The sequence below is a fragment of the Myripristis murdjan genome, chromosome 20 (genome assembly GCF_902150065.1).
Source record: "Myripristis murdjan chromosome 20, fMyrMur1.1, whole genome shotgun sequence".
NCBI classification, from domain to species: domain Eukaryota; kingdom Metazoa; phylum Chordata; class Actinopteri; order Holocentriformes; family Holocentridae; genus Myripristis; species Myripristis murdjan.
The window spans coordinates 12,758,041-12,780,773 of record NC_043999.1 but is presented as its reverse complement, the minus strand read 5'-3'; the positions used below and the strand labels follow the sequence as shown (position 1 = coordinate 12,780,773).

Sequence of the window (22,733 nt, the reverse complement as noted above, 5' to 3'; positions counted from 1 at the left end):
GTGTGTGTGTGAGAGAGAGAGAGAGAGGGAGAGCGAGAGAGAGAGAGAGAGAGAGAGAGAGAGAGAGAGAGAGAGAGAGAGAGAGAGAGAGAGAGAGAGAGAGAGAGAGAGAGAGAGAGAGACTGCGTGCTTGTGTGTATTTGCAGGATTATCATCATCCCTGTTAATAAATCCATTTGTGACTATTTTCTTTAACAGTGAAAAAGCAATTTCTGTGTTAGTCTTAGTAATGGCCAAGCAACCTGGCATCATTAGCTCAACACTGCTCTCCAGTGGTAAATACATAGACCATCCCACACATAATAGCCATGTGCACATCACTTGTTTGTTAAGGTGTCTTGCAGGTGTTGTTTGGAGAAAAACAAAAAGAACTAAATAAACAGGAAGAAAAGTCATTAAAAATCACCAGCAGAGAAGAAGTTAAAGACTATGAAAAGTTACTGTCTAACTTTCACTAAAATTTCCTATAATTTACACTTTAAGTATTTGGAAGATGTGACAGCATGCCTAATTTCGACTGTTACTTTAAGTTGCACAAACATAAATTGTACGATGTGATGAGAAAACTGTTCTTGACTTGGAAATATTTTCTGACAAAGCCTTTGTTTGTAACTGCAAGACATACATCAGCAAAATCAATCGCACCTACACACAAAACACATACGCACTATTTTGAAAACCCTGCATTTCTGAGCACTGCAATTACTTTTCACTAAATAAAAGGAAAATCTAATGTAATCAAACCTTTCGCCATTTGGTAGAACACTGATGTTGAAGCGGCAGTGTTAGTGCAAAGAGAAAAAGGTGAGAGCAAGTATTGATGGTGTTGTCAAATGGGCACCTTGCATCATAGATGTTATGTCCAACTACAATTCAGGTATTTAGTTGAAAGTTTACTAGAGATTAATTTCTCCAAAGCACCAAATCACTGTTTACATTGACAAAGGGCTTAACAGGCCCACAAGTTTACAACAAACAAAAGAGGGTGATAGCCCCTGACTTAACCCTCATAGGAGCCAAGATATACTTCCTAGAAAACCCAGAGATATTAGGCAAAAGGGAAGAAATCTCCAATCTGTTCTTCACAACAGGAAGGAAGTAAATCCCACTAGTCAGTGTACAAAGCAGATGCCGGCTGGTAGAGGCTGGAGTGGTGCTGAGTGAGCAAGCAGCAACAAGCAGCATCGGCTGTAGACTGACAAGGTTAGTTTAAACAGACCACCCTCTGTCAAGAGAGATTATGATTGGTGGAGTGTGATTGAACACGTTGCTGAGGGTGACCAATGACTGATTTCCAGCGAGAGTCAATGGCGGATCTAGAGGGTGGCATGTGGTGGCAGCTGCCACCCTAAAAAAAGGTATTCATATTGTAGCGTGGTGTGTGGAAACCTGTGGACAAAAGAGGGATGACACAGTGTGGCACTGTGCTTTTTCTTTGTCTCACAGCAGCCAGTGGCCTTGGTTATCTCTCTATATGGGCTTTGCATGAACAGATACATTGTATCAGCAGAATGGAACACAGAACACACTTGAACTGATAAACTGTGTATACAATGTATCAGTTCAGGCACAAGCTATAGAGGGAGAGACCCTAACCACGACCACTGACTACTAAGAGACAGAAAAAAGTGCACTACACTCTTTTGGACATTTGGGGCAGTGCTGAGCACTTGCTAAACAGAAAAGAGGCTTTCAGCTGCCAGAAGAAACATGTCAGCATACGGCAAAGATGTCATTTTTAAATATGCAGGGATAATTAATACCGGATGAATGGAGACCTGAGGTATTTGTTTTTGAAGCGCTGCTTTTCTTTATCCATAACGACAACAACATGTTTGCTCATACAGAGCAGTGGAGACTGTTGTGAAGTTCCTACTGTTATGAGTGACTTGCTTCTCATTCTGACATCTCTTGAGCATCAAAGATGATGACTGGCAATTTGGCCATCAAATGAGCTGACTTGTCTGACAGAGCTGATGGGGGCAGGATTGACACAGAGTTGCACACAGGGGGACACAGGTAGAAAGAACAGAGAGACAAAAAGAGCCATTTTACAGTATGTCACACAGTTGAGATAGCCAGTATTGGGTTATTAACCAAGGTGTGGGGACTCAATATGGCCACCAAGTGCCATATTACATCAGTCAGTTTGGTGCAGCCTCCATCTATACAACAACACAGCTGTCCACCTCAGTTCATTCTGTGCTTTTGCTTTCATGTTCAATCGCCTTTCCATTTTCTTTTTTTTTTTTTTTTTTTTTTTTGCACAAGCACTCCCGGTGAACTTTCACCAGCGTACCTCGCTTGCTTATGCATGCAGCAGAGGGACTTGGAGTAAATCTTTGTGGGTACAGCTGTTCAGAATCACTCCTCAACTGAATTGTTAAGGGATGGTTGTATCCACAAGTGGCTTTAAGGTCAGCAAAACTACAGTCTCCCATAACATGCAATTTGCTAGAATAGATGTAACATGATCATACGGTGACATCTGACACTATAAATACAAGATTTACAGAGGTGCAATGCTACTTTTACAGCAGAGAAATTCTTCCGTTTTTATGTATTGCCTAAGTAACACATTGGACATAGTGAGTGTTTTTTATGTGTGGATGTTAATGTCATACTTTGTGCCATAAATAATCCACATATCATCATATACTGATGATGATGAAGCTGAGAGATAGCAAAGTTAGAGTGATATTTTCAGGGATGAGGCTTTACAATGCTATCTTGTGAATGCCTCCCTGGTTTAGGTGGGTATGTTGGTCTCTGTAAGTTCTGTTTCCATGGTAATATTCAAAATATTTCATTTTTATGTACTCAAGGACACGTGTTGTTCAGGAAACAAACATGCATCTCAACAACTTATGGCATTTTCGACCTTAATTGGTTTGTGAGCTAGTTTTGAGAACAGCGTGTGCATGTAAACACACTCAGTACTTGCTAATTACTGTACAAAGCAGCTGAGAAATTCTTATGCTGGTGAGCCTCAGGCCAAGTTACATTCATTGCGTCACCTCACCTTAGTTTCAAATCTAGCAGCTGGAATCTCACCAACTCTCATACATACACATACATATTCACAATACACACAAACTTCCTGGAATAATGTTTCTTTTTTATGTATGTGGGAAATTACGTTTTCCAGGACTTCATCCTTTCTGAGAATCTGTGGTTCAAAACATTGTTTCTAATCAATTTTATTTTATCTTTTCAGCTAATTTCTGTATCACTGTATTTACAGACTGCCCATACCCAAACTTGTGTGTGTGTTGTGTGTGGAAAATATTTTAATTCTACTGCAAAACTCCTCAGCATAGGAAATTGTTCATAATTGTCAAAATCTGAATTTACTGAAGCAATATCTCATCTAATTTACCTTCCTAACATTACATTTTATTTGCATTTGCCTTCATATTGTGCTGCCATTGCATCTCTCTCACACATAGCTTGTGTATGTTCTGATGTTCTGCTGTTTAAAAATAACTATCTGGACTACATGTGTAGGTGGTGTTTTATTTTTGCAAAACTCTCTCTGAAGATGCCCTTTCCACATAGCTGCATCACAAGCTGACAGTTTACCTGTTTTATCGTGTTCAGCTAGAGGTTGGAAAATGATTCAATTATTAATTAGCATAGATTTCAAAGTATCATAATACTTTACTGTATTACATGAGAGTGCAGGTACAGAGCTAGTACACCAACACTCAGCAGATGGAAAGTTTATGATTTGCTTGAGTGAATGGGGAGATTACAATAAAAAATGATATCTGTGTATTTTGTTTTGTTTTGTTGTTTTTTCTTCCTCAACTGAGCCTTGAAGCATCTAAATACCAGTTGTGAATAACAAAATATAATGCTGTCAAACTCTTGTCCTCAGCTCAGTGTGTTACTCTATTACATCCTATTCTATACTCCTGTGTTGTCATTGGTGTGTAAACATGGGAAATACAATGACGTGGACCAATGAGATTATAGGTTTATTCCAAAGCGCTTGGTTCCGGAGTGGCCTGTTATTTGTTTGAGCCGTGGGATTAAATATTGGTAAGGAAACTCTTTGTCATTTGTCTGTGCGGTGCAGTTGTCTGTCTGTTGTCTAGCTCCTCTGTAGCCTCTAATGTAACTTGATCTCTCTCTTCCGGTGACAGTAACTCGTCGCTTGTCGTGAGAACTCACCCCTCTCCCTGGCAGGGGAAGCATTTTCCTAATTTAGCCATGACAGACCCTGGCGCGTAGCCTTTTAGCCTCAGAGGAAACGAAACCCGAAATATGAGTTTGATATAAATGATAAAGTGATTGCAGTGAAATGACCTACATATTGAGACGGGGGGAGGCATCCGAGCAGGCCTATATGTGAAAAAACGGTGCAGTGGCGGAGTAAGAGGATTTCCAGTGTTGTTTTGCGACTAAAGCGCATCACGCTGCCAGATCAGAGCAGGGGGAACATGGCGTTGTGCACGTCTGCAGCCGCTCGCCCCAGGCTGCAGACGGCTCCCTCTGCTCCGCATGTTGGCAAGCCAGCATGGCCACTCCGCACAAAAGGATGAGGTGGGGGCTCAAGGCTGTCGTAGGCTGTGGGCTGGGAAGCTCCGTGGGACTGATGGGTAGACACTACTGCCCACGATCCACCTGCCGGGGTTTAGATTTATTTTGGAGCTCTCTCATTTGTTTGTGCGTTTCACTTAAATAAACAGGAGATGGCGCTGCATCTGCATCTCAGGTTAAAACTGTTTGAGAGCTCGATGATATCCTGTATTCATGAACAGGTCGCCCTCCACCCCGAGACAAAATGAATATGTATGCTGTGCCCAGCCCGGGAATACCAGGCTGTCCACCAGGCTTAGAATACCTGACTCAGGTGAGTATTTTAACCCACAACCCGCCAATTATGGAGGTTTATTTAAAGGCAGACTATGCAGTTTCAAATTGGAGGGCACACCACTTTTTTACTAGTATAAAGGATAAGGCTGAGGAAGAATAAAACCTCTTAGGTTCATGCCAGAACTAATAACCCATAGAATTAATGTATCATTTTTAAGCACCTGTTTGAATCTATTGTTTCGATGTCACATGCACACAAAACATAAACAACGGAGCAAATTCTCTTATATTTTGGGTTATGATGAGGTAAACAAGTTGTCCTGAACTCCTGATGCATTTCTTAGTTACAATCTTTTGCGAATTGGATGGAGTTCATCATTCTTTATCACATCAAAACAAGGTGGGATGCAATCCCATTTGAAACTGCACAATCTGCTTTTAATTAATACAGCCTCCAGTTTGGTCTCATAGCCTATTAAGTATTCATTTGCAGTAACGAAGTACTTTCCCCTCCTTTAACAGTGATCATCACTGTATCCAGGAGATATTATCAGCAACCGCTCTATTTTAGCCGCACTGTGGTCTCCGCACTGTTTTTTTTACTGACAGGCTCCTGGGTATGAGCAGATGTATGCTAATAAACTTTCCCCTCACGGCCCCTGCAAACATGAAGTTGCTGCAAATGAAAGAAAAAAAAATATGTTCAGAGATTTCTTGGTTGGTTCAGACTTTAAAATCCATTGCACGTGTTCATCTTCTTATGTAGGTGGATCAGCTCCTCATCAAACAGAAAGTTGAGATCATTGAAGGTTAGTAAACATCTTACTACTGCTGCTTCTGTTTCGAGGGAGGGATGGGCCAGTGTGGTCCAGTAGTCGACTAGTCACTAGGCTTATCATGGAAATCACTCTTAAATATGCCCTATTAAAGTTTCATAATTTATCTAAAATATGTAATCACACAGAAAATGAAAAGTAGACAATTGCTGCAGGCTTGTATAGAACAGACCAGAACCCTAATTTACATTTCTCTTTACCCTTTCACTTAATCTAAGAGGAAACTGATTAAACATCTATTATTTGGATCCAAGAAACTTCCTCTTTCTTAAGCTTACCCACAGTACAGCCTGTTTTAAATAAAGGCCTTGAAAAACTGGACTTAAGCACATCTCTATTTAGAAGGCATGGGCGATATGTAGTTGTTTTAGTGTTAAAAGTTGTCCACATATTGTTCATACATGCAGCCCTTGTTGGTTTCGAGAGTAACAACAAGTATGAAGTGCGTAACGTCATGGGACAGAATGTGTACTACGCCGTGGAGGAGAACGACTGTCTGAGCCGACAGTGCTGCGGGCCCCTGCGCTCCTTCACCATCCGCGTCCTCGATAACTATGGACAAGAGATCATCACTGTCACCAGGCCGCTGAAGTGCATGTCCTGCTTCTTCCCTTGTTGTCTACAAGAGGTGGGGGAACTTCTCCTAAACTTGCTGATATTATGTGGAAAAGCTGTTCTCTTCAGTCTGCTCCAGCCACACATTTAATGTAAATTTCACCATGTATATTGTTATTTCCTCTTAATATATTCCAGTTTTATGTGTCTTTTACTGAAAAAAAAAAAAAAAAAAAAAAAAACATTTCCTCTGAGGATATGACTACCCTAAACCAATCACATTCTGCTCTACCACAACCCTTTACTCAGCTGGAGGTGCAGGCGCCCCCGGGTAACATAGTGGGATACGTTCTACAACAGTGGCACCCGTTCTCGCCTAAATTCATCGTTGAGAACGAACACAGAGAGCCTGTGCTGAAGATCCATGGACCCTTCTGTGGATGGAGCTGCCTTCCAGATGTTGACTTTGAGGTAGGTTTATCCAAACACAGAAACTCATTACATTTGTGAAAACATAACACATACACAGTAATATTCTGGCCCTCGGGGCATTTTTAGTAAGAGATCCTCGTCCCGCTCTTTTGTCAAGCAGGAAATATGTTTCTAATCAGGGCAGGTTGTGGCCCAGTTGAAGCTGTCGTACAGGGCACGCGCTTGTGTGGTACAGTGTGGCCATTGTTCCGTGGCTTAGCTGCTTTTATTAGATTGAGCTGTGAAGGCGATTCGGGTCAGTGATACAGACCTTTCACAAGACCCAGAGCAGGGCTAACTGAAGCATGGTATTACCGTGGCCAGTTCCTCCCTAGCAGCTTTGAAGTCAGAATTGGGCAAACTAAAAGGAAGCCATTGCTTATGTGGCTGGGATTGCATGGCATTATGAATTGTCCTATGATCTCCCTCCAATGAAACCAAACAAGTTAGGGACTGATCTGCATCCTAGTACCACACAATTCAGCATATGTTCACTGTGGCTCTTTCCTCAGATTTTGACGATGGATGAAACCAGTAAGATTGGAAAAATCAGTAAGCAGTGGACGGGCCTTCTCCGGGAGGCCTTCACAGACTCAGACAACTTTGGTATCCAGTTTCCCATGGATCTGGATGTGAGGATGAAGGCTGTGATGATTGGTGCATGTTTTCTCATTGTAAGTGTGGCAATCATCATTCCAGTAGTCCTATATGATTCATATCATCAAATAACTGACAGGATTAACTGTAATTTTAGCATATTTTTAAAAGGTACCAGTTTTAGGATTTCCATGTGGCTCATCAGCAGTAGTTTAGTAAGCCGCTAAAAAATGTGGTCATCGCAGCTGCAGATGCCTCATGTGGCCTGCTTTCCACAGAGAATGATGTATTTCCTCTTGACTGCTTGTTAGAAATGCCATCTACCTACCAATTACTAGTTAGCCAACATTTTGTGGAAAACGTGTCCTGAAACCTCCCAAATCACCCCGTATGCAAAACAGTTTGTTGCAGCTACTGTAGTAGCACAAGTTGAACTTCACTGCTCAAACTGTAATGTGCTTTCACTGTAGATTTGGCAGTGATAGAAAAATTCTGTCATTTTTACTTCAGTTAAGCATTAGAGCAAAGTCATTCCAGTGCTTAATTTTCTTAAAACCATCTTTCTTTCTGACTTGCCTCTCTACAGGATTTCATGTTCTTTGAGAGTTCTAACAACTAGGAGCCGAGTAGGATTTCGCAGCCAGCAAACAACATTCCTGGAGGAACAAGGCCATAAAGCCATGGTGATCTGCCCTAACTGTCCTAATCTAGTACACCTTTCAAATGGCTAGTTTAGCGAAAGGACCAAGCGGTTCCAAAATGCGTTAATCTAACATGAACAATGGAATAGAGAGTTTGTTTTAGTCTTAACTACTCAGGTTGGATGTTAGAACACGTTGCTGTTTCTGAAAAGGAATCTGGTGAGGGTTGTGAGTACACAGTGGGGTGTTTTTAGATTATGTTTGTGACATAGTCTTTGTGTGTTTACATTGTGGTCACTGGGCCCAAAACCCTCAGTTTAGAACAAAAAAAATGCTTGAATTGGAAGCTTTCACCCATCGACCACATAACAAGCCAAAAGAAAAACACCATTGCAGGCATATGCTGTCAACACACAAGCTGTGAAAACAAAGACCAGTGGCATGATGATACGAGTGCAAAAGTGATCGACCCATTGTATTTGTCTGATTTGGTCCTAATTAGAATTGTGAAGTTATTTATTTATATAACAATACGCTTGTAGTTATATTGTGTTCAAACTGAAGGAGTCATGGAATGTGATGGTTCTGTAGCCAAGATATTCAAATGTATTATTTACTGACTTTTATTCATTTATTTATTTATTTGTCAGCATAGCAGTGTGCCTGCACGTGTGCATGTGTGTGTGTATGTGTGTGTGTGTTCTAACTAAACAAAATATAATGTGATTGTAGTAATATTTTCAATGGCATAATGAAAATGAATTTCACAGCTCTTTAGGCTGGTGGTGTTTTTGGTTAGATTACTACTTTCATGTACTTTCCCACTCTTGTCCACAAGAGGGAGTCAGCATTTCACTAAAGAATGACCCACTGTACAAGCCAAATGAACAAACCTAATACCTGCTCCAACACTCACATATTATGCCATATGATTTCCTCCAATATTAGTGTCTGATGATGCTGTATATTTTGGTACAAACTCAGGTTTTAATGCATGCTACTGTAATCTAGGCACTGGGAATTACACACCTGCAAGTGATACTATGACTGCAAAGAGAGATAATATTTTGCATTTTTTTCCTCTTTTTTTACATTAAAACATATTTTCATCTGAACATACTTACTTTGCATTCCTTTATATCAACTGGACAGTGAACGTAGGCTGAGTTATCTTCACTGCTGTGTTAACCAACAGTGTAGCCACAACAACACGGCAATACTGCAGTTAGATAAAGCCTTGATTTCTGTTTGGATTCCCGTTAACGGTGCTGTGCATCAACTCTAATGCAGTATACTGTCATTTGATGAGTTTGATCATCAGTGGGAAGTCAAATACGGGACGGCAGGATGTAAACATTTAACTTCGCTATTGTAGCAAAGACACCAGATTGTAAAGTAGCTGCTGTGTCAACACTATAACCGTAAAAAGATCTTAAATAGAGGCATCTTGGTAAAAGTGTCTACTTTCTCCAGAACTCATGCACGTCACATGGTCAAGTCATTATGTAGGTTCACAACACATGTCAAATTGGAATAGAGAAAATGACTTGACTGGGATACAGGAACTGACTTTAGGGCACTGAAAATGAATCAACACTGCAAAAATTATCCACCCTACCCTAATTATCCCACTTCATTGGCAGCCTCAGTTTAAATGGCTTGTTAAGATGGGATTTTTTTGCAGTGTATGTTTTCTGTTTTCAGAGTTTAAGTGCTTTAGCATTGTCAAGGCAGTGTGCAACTTAAGGAAATCTGAATAGAGTTTTTGGACTTGAGGTTAGGTTTAACAGTGCTATAACTGTCACATGATTCATTTGGCAGGCCTAATGTCGGAGAATGTAGTTCCATAGCACATGCTTATTAATGATGGGACTTTGGTGCTTCTTCCTCTGAAGGCTCTTTGGTTGTGTTTTTCAAGCCAAAAAATAAAGTCAGAATGGGATAAAAAAAAAAAAGGGATCTCAGCTCTTCTCGTATAAAGTGCCAGTCAGTTATGTGAAAAACCAATTAAATGTTCTACTTTTGCACTAATACTGTGAACTAATAAAACACTTAGTCATGCAAAGACGCAAACTCTGTGAGCTATGCTATAATTGTGCAAATAGAGTCCATGGAAACACACAAATAAAAACAAAGTGATGTTGTTGTGTATACGGTATTTACTTCTGTTTTTTTTTTTGTTGTTTTTTGCTGCTTTTCTCATGAGGCAGAAATGCAACTGATTACCGGATATTTAACACTTACCACAGCTTCATGAATCACCAGATCGATTGGACACCAAACACCAGGGGCCCTCAAACAGACTGTGTTGCATTAAACACATGTCGGCAACCTGATGTTCCAAAACCCCCAAACTACAGTATGACACTTTACAGCTATAAATTTTTATGCACTCATGTCAAAGCTCATAAGCAGTCATTCTAATTCATGTAAAAACTATCATTCCTGGTGAATTTCACAGTAGTTTCACTTTAGTTTATTTGAAGCATTCACTGTCTAATTGTCAGCCCCTCCAAAAACAAAACAAAACAGAATACGTTTTTTTTTTTTTTTTTTTTTTTTTAATTTTACCATTTTCTCAGACTTTTTCAGACCTTAAACATAAATGTGGTTTGTTTTCCTTCAAAACTCTGGCCAGTAGAGCAAAGAATTGGGTTGATTACATCAAATACAGATGTCCTTATGGGGGATAACATGGAAAGGTATTTGGGGTTTATGAGAACGTATTATTTTCTCCACCTAACCTGAAGCAGTTAACCTTGGGTGTGACCTAGAGAACTCATTTAACACTGTTTTCTCAAGCTTTTTTTCTATCACACAGCAGTGAGTCGCTGCTTTGAGACTGAGTGCAGGGCAGGACTGGAGGAGAGAGGGTTATGCTCAGTATCCCTGCTGCTGCTTCTAATGCACTCTGGAGCAGCTCTCAGTTTTGCAGCAACTATTAGCTTGACTCTACTTTTTCTGTGGGGCAAGAAAGCAGCATATCAGCACATATTTTTTTATTATTACCCCTCTTTTCTGGAAGTGTATAACAAAGTGCTGTTGTGCAATTATTCTCAGACACAAAGACACTTCGGGCAGGCTCTGATGTAAGTGTGATCACGGATATTGCTGAGCAATAAGCCTACAAAACTAAAACATGAGGCCAACCAAACTGAGGGATGACGCATAAGGTCTGGTTTAACAATGCCACCAACACACAAATAACTTGGGTGATGCAACATTTTTCCCCATTAAAATAGAATGCTGCAACATCCCAGACATTTACGAAATACTTCGAATTATGGTAATTGCATGTCCTTTGTTATTTGTGATGAGCTGGCACAGACTGAATGGATGACACAATTTTCCGAGGTTTCTGGAAAATGTATGACACAACACTGCTCTAAGTGCTATAGTTAGGAAAGTAGTGGTTGGAAAAGTTAATGTAGGAAATGCAAAAGAACTTATACACAATAACCTGGAAAAGTTAATGGACCATGCTGAAGCTTATGTGGGTTGTCTTCTTATCGACAAATCGTGACAGGATCTGTAGCTGACAGTAGATTCGTTATGGCATCATTTGTCTGTACAAGCTGCATTTAATCACATTAAGCTTGAAGCAGGAAACACCAATGCTCCAAATGTTTATTAAATAGACTGGAAAGAAAAAAAATACATAGTAGAAGAAATAGGAGAAATTGTTGAGCACTTTCACCTTTGAACTTTGAGTGACCCAGCATTTCAATTAACTTCACTGAGAACTTTCTCCCACCAAGAGTTATTTATGGTTAGTGAGGAAACAGCTGTGGGTTCCAACAGTTTCTCTTTTAGCCTTGGGGTTTTTTCCTCGAAGTTCTTGATAGAAAAGACTATGGAGACTTCCTAAGAAATCACTGTCCACAGGGGAAGACTGGAACAGAAGATGCATTTCTGGATTTTGGGGAGTTGTGGTTCCACAGACGGTCAGAAGCTGGTTTGTGGTATGGATATGAATAATAAATCCTGTTTTGCGCACCAGTGTTCTCATTGCAGCAATATGCCGGGTAACAAATCCCAGAGTGGGAATAACGCAGATGTTTACTTCAACTATGTGGGATTTTTATATATATATATATGAAATACCGCCTTCCATCCACTCCCCTTATAATTAAACACATATTAAAACTTTACAACCATAAACTGTGCCGGATCATTTTGCTTTGCTCATATGAAACAATGACGCTTACAATTGAAATCACAAATGAAATCGCGGTTTAGGAGTCAGGAGGTGCATGCGAAACACAAACAACAGCTTTAACATGCTGTGCCTCAGTGACTGCAGCAGCACATAGGTTGCAGCAACCCGCTACCCGTGTGATGTGGTGTGTTTACGTTACTGACAGTTTGCATGCTGGGAGCTGAGGGTTTAGGCTCTTCAATTGTTTATGCTTCCCTCAACTACTGGGTTGAGGCACCGCATACATTATGCAGTCTGTTGAAAAAGCTTAAAAGAAATGGAAAATGGAAAATGCACTGCGATAACAAGCCTGATTAGGATTATGTTATTCAATAGGCATGTCTTTTTGGGATCATGATGACAAATCAAGAGAAAAACTGTAATGGAAACCAGATTTGCACTGTATCATATGCAATAATGTAATATGTAACACGTGGAATGGAATATACCCCTGTGGTCAGTTTCTGAGCTCAGGAAAGTTAGGAAAAATGGGTATAATTTGCTCAGTGTTGGGGTGATTCCAGTCAAGTCCCTACAGACAGCATATGGAGCATTTCTAGTATCTATGTGTGAAGTTCACTGCTTTCAGCAAATGGCTAAAGCGACATCTGAGCAAACGTAGCCTTGGAAAACACCACAGCCTGGCCTCTGAGACACAAAGAGCAGATCCGGATTAAATGGATAGACTACATTAAGCAGACTGTGTTTTTTGGGCCCCCCTACACACACATTTTGATATTTGGTAAACAAACAAAATGACTCCTAACTGCCACATGATTCTTATGCTCATTAATTTAGTTAGGTATATATTTTGGCTTATCTGTTTATATTTCGATATTCATAACCACAGCCACTGCCTAGTGATACCCTTACAACCACCCACAACACCATAGTAACTGCCAAGCAACCATCCAGAACACCTTAGCAACCACCTAGCAACATCCAAGCAACCACCAAGCACACCATAGTAATATGTAAATGGTTAGTCATTTATTTATAGTAGAATGTATAGCTCTATGTTATACAGTTATTTAAATACATTGGTAACACTTTACAATAAGAGTACAACAATTAACATTACTTAACGTTAGTTAATGCCGTAATGGTTAATTAACTGTTGGTTAATGATTATTATGGCATTTACTAATGTTAATAATATCTACAATAACCCTTAAATAATATATAAATTAATACCTTAGCATGAACAGCATTAGTACATGATTCTTAGACACATTAGTTAATGGTTACTTAACTGTTACTTAATGTTTATTACCTGTTACGTAATGTTTATTACGGCATTAACTAACGTTAATTGTTGTACTCTTATTGTAAAGTGTTACCAATGCATTTTACATTTAATTATAATTTGATTTTTCACTTATTCAGATTAAGGTATTTAAATGGAAAACTTAGATTTATAGTTGCTTTTACCTGACTTTCGATAAGTTTAATACCTCGATGATGTCATCAAAATCCAGGGAGGTCCTAAATCCATTCTCAATTGCCAACAGAGGAGCAAAGTGACAACTGTGGGCTTTGAACTTGTTGGGCCAATATTAGATTGGATTTTATTGTTTTAAATATTTTCAAATATATGTCAAAGATTATTTATTATATTATTAAATCATATTTAATTAACAAGTCTGGCCCAGACAAAGAGATCAGAAAAAAGGCTGTGTTGAGACAAACCTGTAAATATGTGCATTACTCCATACCCAGTAGCTTTCCATATGCATGTGGTGATTTCCCATCAGTCACTCCAGTATCTATCAAACATGTTCTTTCTGGCTTTAACCTATTTTCTTCCCAGTGTCATGGACTTTTTTTTATTATTATTATTATTGAAATTATAAATGATCTTGCTCTACCTGTATGTCCACTTTTTATTGCACATGGTCTGGCATAGTATGATGACAATAAAGTTGAACTGAATAAAAGTGTTTTAGTCAGCTGAGCCAACTCAGTTTGACTTGCTCTGTCTGTGTGAAAAAAAAAAGAAAAAAAAAAAAAGATTTTTCTGAATAGCATGAAACCAGTAAGAGGCTCTTAAACTTAGCAGAGGTCGGCATTTAATTTTACCCTGGCCTTGTTGGCATGAAGGTCTAGAAACATATCTAAACTTTGCCAGGAGGCTGGAAATGATGCAAGGTTGATTTTATTTCCTTCTGTTAAACAGCATTGTATGATAAGCACTCTGGTAATTCTGGTATGTTTTTTGCAGCCTTGTGGTTTTAACATGATCTCCTCAAGATGTCATCCTGTGTTACAGTAATGAAAGCAAAAGTGCTCATCTTGTATAATTTCAAGGAATGTTCCCAAAAAAGAACCTCTAACTGTCCAGGGGAAAAAATCACATCTTCAATTGCTTGATGGAATTTTTACTTTATTTGCTATTTCCACTAGCACTATAATCTCCATGCCATCTCTCCTTCAGAATTGTCTAAAAAAAAAAAAAAAAAAAAATAGGTGAAGCAATTCCTGAAGAAAAGCCCATTATCAAACTGAATTAGTCCATGCCTTTGCTGCATAACCTCTTTCCCGTTTTTTGCAGGCAGACTCTGGGGTGACATGCACCATAAAAAGTGAACTTCCTCTGCTAGTTAGAGTGCTATGATCTCAGCTCAAAAACAGTTTTGGCAAAACCCCTGTGTTTGCCCCTTACCAGTACCCACTGGACCACACCCTGGGCCAAAAGATGGCCTGTGGCCTCGTAAATGGGACCAACTTAGACAACAGTGGCTGGGGATGGAGAGATGAATTCTCAGGAAGACAAGCTTGACTAAAGGAGAGGAGTGCTCTACTTTCCATTGATCTGAACTAGTAATTAAACTAACAGTAGAGTGATCAAAGCAGACCATTTAGAATAAAAATAAATCCCTTTCTTTTAGAGCAATGAGGCACTTGTGGGCATTCAATCAAGGCTTTTGGACCCAGTGTCTAGGATAAGTGACTCACCATTGCAATTGAAAAACCAACTGGTTGCATCACCAGAACGATTATGTCAAATATAGATTTCCAGGGTCCAAAGAAAGCCTAGGTGTGCCCAAACCACTGACAGCTCGTGTAATGTCATTTTGGCTTGGGAGTTGCCTAAAGCAGGTTATTCAGACAAATGAAAAGGAACAACTCATTCTTTTTTTAGATCGGCCAAACAATATTTTTGGAAGTCACGACTATCAGTGAAGAAAGCACAGCTTTGAAGCTGTTCACTTTTCCCGAGTGTTAATTTTCTCCCATACTTTGAATGGGTCCTCTTGAGAACATTCAGGTTCAGGTTTGTTATTGAGCATCTCCTTTGTTTAATGTCTGCCTGCCTAATGCACCATCTATTCCTGTGATAGAGTTCATGGCGATCTGTACTGACAACTAATGCCACCTTCAATTTGAAAATGTGCATCGGTGGTTACAACATGCGAAGCCCTGAACACAATATGCTTGAGGTTCAAGTGGTAAAGTCACTACGGTCATGAGAACATTGTTGCAAAGCAGCTAGCCAGGTAACATCCTTTTTACATTTAGATCCCACTGAGGCAAACTATACAGCAGCTAATGGAAAGGAAATGAAACACATGAGACTGCTGGGAATAACAACCTTTTTCTCAGATATATTATTAAATCACTAAGCAAGACTACATACAGCTACAGTTACAGTGTAAAACAATCTACTGAAAAACTAATGTTGATGCTCTGCCATTTTGAAATAAATGTCATCAGACTCTTCTCATGAACAAGATAAAGGCACCACAATCCTTCAACTTGAGTCTTTGTGTTTTCACAGAGAGGGCAAGTAACCAAGACAATTCCACTCCTCATAATTCTCATAGCTCTTCTTTCCTCTTTCCAGAATTTCTAGAAAAAATAAGCAAACTTCAGCACTGAAACTAATGAAGTTGGACAGTTTTTTTCTTCTACTAATATGTAAAAGAACATAAGGCTTACTTGTTTGAGCAATATATTTGATGCCTCATTGCAGAAATGTTACAGCATATTCAACTGAGACTTTATGACATAGGCCTATGTTTTAAAAGGCTGCATTTTAGTGTGAAACTGTCCTTTGTCACATATGTACTTGCTTTTCCTAACTGTATTGTAGGACTTGAGATCGACCTTCTTGCCCTGCTGCTACCTATTTGGACTTAATAATTGAAATGATCTCATTGATGTGTTGCTTGGAGTCCTTCCTATAAAGGCAGCCCAGAACAATAGACAGGCGAGAGAGGCCTTATCACCATGAAGCAGAGAGAAGCAGTGGACCATCACTGAGGGAGCTGATCTGGGCTGGACACTGTATTTGTCAAGATATGCTGCTCTCCCATGATGGATATTCACCAAAAGTTAAGCATGCCTTGCACAATATATCTGAGGAAAATGTTGGCCAATCAGCGTGAAAAGTTATTCAGTTCTTCCTTGTGCCATGACCAACCTTTCTGCCATGTTTCATGGATTTGCTTAACCTTTTGAGGTATCTTTCTAAAAAGCAAGCAGAATTGGGTTGTTGGTTTATGTTAAGTTAGAGAAACCATCTCTCAACAAAGGAGGAGGTCTCCGACACCGTATATTTTCAACCTACAATACTGTCCTCCCTCCACAGGAACTGAACAATTCACTCTTGACCCCTTTGTCACCCTAAGAACATCAATCACTCCTGGACACAGATGACTCCACGACACTTACGACGGTCGTCCTAACAGGGAGGGACACCAACAAGCTAACAACCTGGATAACATCCCAACACAGGTTAAAAACCAGGAACTCCCCTCCAGTCTCTCAGAACTGCAGAAGCTTCTGTGATGAGAAGTGAAACGTCTTCAAGAATCTATAAACATGTCAGGTTGCCCTTGATTCAACTCTGTGTGCATAGGCTGAGTGCTGTACCATCCATTTCTGTCTCACAGCTGACTGCGAGCCAGGCCGCTTGCTGCTTATGTTGAAGTTTACACTATAATCTGGGAGTGATGCATTGCACAACGCCAGATAGTGGGACACAGCAGGACTCCTCCATTATTTTAGCAGAATGTGTTCATTGCTTGTCTGGGTGAATTCGGAGTGCCAAGATCGGGGTTCACCATTGCTGTCTTTTGTATACATGTGCAATTGGTACATTTTTTTTTTTTTTTTTACACTGCCGGATGCGACAGATTTTTTTTCCATTGTTGGCATTGGGTTTTCAATTGACATGCCTGGGAAACAACAAATTTCCTTATCTGTTTAGAGCTAATCCGACTGCTCCTTTAGGACTGCACCTTCTTCCTCCGCTGAATTCTGTTTGGTTTTTGTTCCAACCAAAGATGTCAGAAGGTGATTTTACTAGCCTCCCCTGTCTGGTTATAGGTGCTAATCAGTGAAATCATATGTGCTGTGTTTGGTTGGAAGGAGAACCTGTATAATCTCGGCCCACCATGGCACACAGTTTGAGACCCCTGCGGTAAACCAAATGTCTCCATAACAGTACAGAGGAAGGGCTGCTGTTGTCTTGGCAGCCGCAACACTGTTTAGTCTTTGCCAGTCGAGGCTGGATTCTGGTTCTATGTTCAGGTTTGATTAAAATGAGCCAAAATTATAAAGTGGGATCAAATATACACTACTGGTGTCAGAGTAATGTCCTCAAGTGTGGAGTGCATTTTAGTGTGTTCAGGTGTGCTCCAGGCCAGAAACCACTCTAGTGAGAACCAGGCAGATATACTGAGGGATTAATGAGGCGCAGGAATGCTTTGCTGTCCCTCCTGGTTTCTTTCACCTCTCAGTCACACTTCATTGTCACCCATTTACTGCATTAGCCTTTCAACTTCTAAATGATTCTGCCTAGTTTTGAGTTCTTAAATGTAATTTTCTTAATGCTGCACACTGGAATTCCAAGTCCAAACCTGTGCCACTACCACCCACTTGCACTGTAAATGTGTCACACTTCTACAAACACAGCCTTGGAAAGGTGATGTGCAACTAAAATTTGATATGTGATAGAATGGCTTACCAGTATCTGACAACTCCCACGAAGCAGGACTCTGGTCGTATGCTGCAAATCCAGTAGAACGTCTGGACGTTGTCATCAGGCTAAAATCAAAACCAGAGGACATTTAACTCTCTTTTCCAAATGGTTAGGGGGTGTACAGACTTAGCCAGTGAACTGCAGCCAAACAATATTTCTTGCCTATTATATGCCGCCAGACACAGAACCTCTGCGACACAACCACTTTTTTTCCCAGCTGCAGAACCCCACAGGATAAAAACCCTGCTGAATATTTGTCACTGGGCCATTCAATAACATACTTGCCACACTTGAATGAAAGCATTTTTGATTCTATAAGATATGACTGATGTCTTTTCAAAAAGTATTACACTATAGTGAAGTCAGGCAGTTTTAATCAGCTTTGCGCATTTGTCCGTCTTTGTGAAGGTCTCAGAGGGAAATACATCCTCCCTTTTGGCCGTTGTCTGTATGTATGTCTCTCTATTTGTCAGAAAGCATGTTTTTAATTATTTTTTTTATTTCCATTACAGCTATTTATGGAAAAAGAGCAGATCTGTGCCTACCCTGCACACTAATTATGGGTCAGCTGCATCTCTAGAATTACAGCAAAAATGAACTTTTGAAGTCCAAGTCAAGTTTGATGAATTATGTGGCACTACTTTGCATTTTATGGTTCTATAAGCCCACTATGTGCAAAACTAATTTCTCCCATAAAAGAGTTTAACTTCCACTGCATTCAAAACCATAGGCAAGTGATGTCATTAAGTAAAGCAATCCAGGCGCTGGCAGTTATCACGGCTGCCATACAAACTACTGTTTGCCAGACAGGAATGGTTTACAGCTGGGGGGAAAGCAAGTCTGTTACACCTAATAAGGAATAAAAGACACAAATGGAGAGAGCGAGCATCGGTTGCAAGGTCAGCCACGGCAGAGCCGAGACGGGTGCCGTGGGCAAGTTCCACTGAAACCATCACATGGTTACCGGAGGCTTAATTTCACGTCTGGTTTCTGTTTTCTCCCTCATTTCTCCCCCTACACAATGAGTGTGCACTGTAGAGATGAAGGGGCAGTTCTGGCATCTGCAGCATCAATTAAGTGTGAACAGAAGTAGGTTTACTGCATTATCAAGCATCGGCTATGGCAGGAATAACTGTGTTGCACTGCCTGCCATGTCATCTACACAAAACAGGCGATGAAAAATAGCTTTTGCACATCTCTAAAACAGTCAAGTAATGATTTTTGAATTATGGAAGAATTTTTAAAATGTATTTTCATCTTTGTTTGGTGGTTTATCTGCATGAGTCTGAGAAAAGATGGGCAGTGGGTGGAAGGGGAGTCCTGTGATTACTTTGGGAGGGGACTAGGGGCGGAGTACTTCACAGCACCAGGGGGTCTCAAACACAGCTGTACTTATTCAATCACACTTTCCCGTCGGACCTCCCTCTGCCAGGCGTGAGCACCGTTATCTCCTCTCTCCACTGGGGCTATAACTTCACCGAGAGCCCAGTGGATGCAGCTGCAATTAGGGGACCACGCCTCATGATCCCTGATTCCCCAGAATTACAGTATTTATACCCTTCTTCACGACTGAAAGGGCTGTCCCACTCTCGCTCGTCCAGAAAACTTTCCATATCCATCGGTGGATTTCGCTGTTATTATTTTAATTATCGCGAGAGTCCGCGACCCTCCAGCGCTGGGAGGCTGACCGCTGGTGGGCTGAGAGGACGGTCCAACAATTTCCCTAGTCAGTGCTCTGCGCTCTGTCCGGGGACACACACACTACTACAGCCATGGAGTACCTCAAGATTATTTTTGTCCTGTCATGTTGGATGAAGTTAGCAAATTCTGTCTACTCCACTGACACAGCACAAGCGCCTACTGCTATTCCTAAAGGTAAGGAACAACTTTAAAAATAACTTTTCGCGAGTCGGTGGTCTCCCTGAAGCACAGCCTGTAATATATATTTTACATTATGGATACGATAAGCAGATATACATCAGTTTTCACTGTTTTTACAAGGGTATGCTCAGCAACACCTGCTGAGTTAGTGGCAACAGGCAGATAGAGGTGTATTATGCCGATTGAGCAATTGGGAATTACGCCCATCTCTGTTTTCGAAGATGTATCTTAAATTCTGCGTGATGCTACGTGAGGAAGCGCAGGTTGCTGTGGCTTAGTGTGTGGTAATGTAAATGTACTCTGTAGTCCGTGTGCAGCAGAATATAAAGTTAGAGACTGTGAAATTACAAGACTGCTTGAGAAAAAAAAAGTCTGAAACGTCTGCGGTTTCTTGGTTATAATGGTTTTATGGCAGCGTACAGTGCAGACTTCTATAGCCAGTTACTGTATAACGTCATTGGGACAAATAAGGAAAGTAACTGGAGGCGTGAAGAGCTTTTTTAACTGGGTAGCTTTGATGTTACCAATTGCTCATTTTGCTTTGCACTTAAATTCAGTGGTTGGACGAAATCTGTGGGCCACACAGTGCCAGAAGTGGCCCAAAAGTTGTTCTACAAAACAAACCCAATTACACCTGTTTACATAACTTTGCGAACAAAATCATCAGTATTTGATTTTGTCTTAATAGGAAGCAAGCAATTATGTGCTTGAGCTATATCAGCGGCTGCAAACCTGCTATAATTGAATTTAAATGGTCTAAAGTCAAGCAGAACTTGCTCCTGCTGCTGAGGACAACCTGGAGGGTATATGTATAGGTTTATGCTTCCAAAAGCATCCCAGATGTGTCAGAGCTTTATTGAGCTGTCTAAAAAAGCCCTCCTCAGTCACCGTGCTTGTGCTGCTAAATTGCACTCAATTACCATGAAATTATTTCAGTAAAACACGGCCCTTTTCAGATCACAGGGCATCTTGTAAAAAAAATCCTGCAAACAACACTGTAAGTGGATACATGTGTATTTTATGTCAGTGTTGGTGCCATAAGTACTGCAGGCCTATAGAGATGTAAAACATACGCATGTTAATGAAATGCATTTTGCTGAGAGAAACATGTACATTCAAGGCAGAAGTCAACTGTATGCATTTGTTCAAAAGCCTTTAAATCGAAAGAGTGTGGATCTGGACCAGCATATTCCACATACTTAGACAGGGGTTAATGGCTTAGAGGATGTTTTTCGACTAGACGCAATGTAAGAATTTTGCAAATGAAAGCATTGTTAGAGTAGAGCTTGTTCATCTTTGAAATAGAAAAATGAATATAAAGGAATAATGCTATCTGGTTATTGCGATGCACAATTCTGCAAATCTTCAACGAAATTTCCCACACTGTGAGTTTGGAAACAAGTTAGGAATATTATTTTAAAAGTTTTATGATTTTTTGTACTGCCATGAAGTTCAGCGTAATGAAACATAACTTGATTATTTAACATGTCGCTTACGCTGATCTTTTCATGATTTCAGAATAAGGAAAAAGGTGTAATCATGTTTCTTCTATTGTCTTCTCTGAACAAAGAAATGAGGAAACAATATGGGTGTGTGTGTGTGCGTGGTGGGAGGGGGTGGGGAGGTGGAGGGAGAGGGGCAAAAAGATGGAGGTGGTGACTTGGCAGGATGCTCTTGGTGCTTGGCCAGTGGAGTAGCATACAGCTCTTTTGGTGAGTCTAAGCAAACACATACCTCTGCACAGGGCTCCCTCTTTATTCAGGAGCTGAGTGAACGGTTTGCTGCATGGACCTTCACTCAAAGAGTTTTCTTATACTTTATATTAACCAGGTAATATGTGCTGCTTTTAGGGTCATTTTACAGTACTGGAGTCACATCTTCCAGTAAAGGGAATGTCAGCGAAATACCTCCACGATCACTGTATTTCAGCCAAATATATACACTTGACTCAATGCTATGTCTTGCACTGCTCTCAGTGTCAAAGTGAAGAAATTGAATGAAGCCTGATAAATGGCAGGGGGCAGTTATGTCTCTTTTTAGGCTTTTGGTGATGTGCATGGGATGATGAAAGAACACTTGTTACACAGAAGCAATTTCCCACCTATTCAATGTAAAACTATGAGTGAACGATTATCCCTCAGTGTTTCTAATCAATTGCCCATCTCAAAATGTAAAGAAAGGCATCCAGTGCAGTTGCATGTCTCAGCTCCATAGTATCATGTAACAAAGTCCAATGACCAATTGATTATAACTGATTTATGTAAAGCCCAACAAAAAACTCCCTGTCGACTGAGCAAGCGGATGACGCCTCATGACGTGTTTAACATTATAGCCAAGCAGGAGCCAAACTAGCCAAAGTCATAGTTGCTGGGTGCTGAAGCTCCGACACAAAACATTTGTTCCCTAAAGGCAGAAATATTGGAGTGCAGCGAATGGTGGAATTGTAGGGAAAGTTAGGCTCTCACTTAAAAACTGAAATAATAAAAAAAATTTGCTCCCTGTGTTAGAAGTCAATATAAAACTTTTCTTGACTGAGGTAGAATCGTTGTACTGGATCTTTAAGTGCATGGAGGCGATCTCAAAGAAGTACAGTGCTGTCATATTTCATGTCAATGGTATTTTACTGGGAGACAGATTGATCATTTGAAAACAGCCTTTGCATTCCAGCCAACGGCTGGGACATATCACTTTGTGGATCCTTATGGCTGCCATAACTGACATTACTCTGAAAGCTATAGATTGTTCAA

General features: G+C 40.3%; 2 protein-coding genes across 3 annotated transcripts in view; both read left to right on the top strand.

Moving 5' to 3' along the window:
- The first annotated feature begins 3,966 nt into the window (after positions 1-3,966).
- Positions 3,967-10,069, top strand: LOC115379016 (phospholipid scramblase 1). The gene is made up of 7 exons (XM_030079669.1): positions 3,967-4,044; positions 4,767-4,858; positions 5,588-5,630; positions 6,065-6,285; positions 6,522-6,683; positions 7,196-7,357; positions 7,867-10,069. The coding sequence occupies exons 2-7, from the start codon at positions 4,790-4,792 to the stop codon at positions 7,897-7,899; spliced, it is 690 nt and encodes a 229-aa protein (XP_029935529.1). The 5' UTR covers positions 3,967-4,044; positions 4,767-4,789; the 3' UTR covers positions 7,900-10,069.
- A 9,490-nt stretch (positions 10,070-19,559) lies between these two features.
- The window catches only part of plod2 (procollagen-lysine, 2-oxoglutarate 5-dioxygenase 2), a 36,397-nt gene continuing 33,223 nt past the window's right edge, over positions 19,560-22,733 (top strand). For both annotated transcript variants that reach the window (XM_030079466.1, XM_030079465.1), the window contains exon 1: positions 19,560-19,980. In XM_030079466.1, coding sequence (XP_029935326.1) covers positions 19,878-19,980 — 103 coding nt within the window. In that variant the 5' untranslated portion in view covers positions 19,560-19,877. The remainder of the gene's footprint in view (positions 19,981-22,733) is intronic.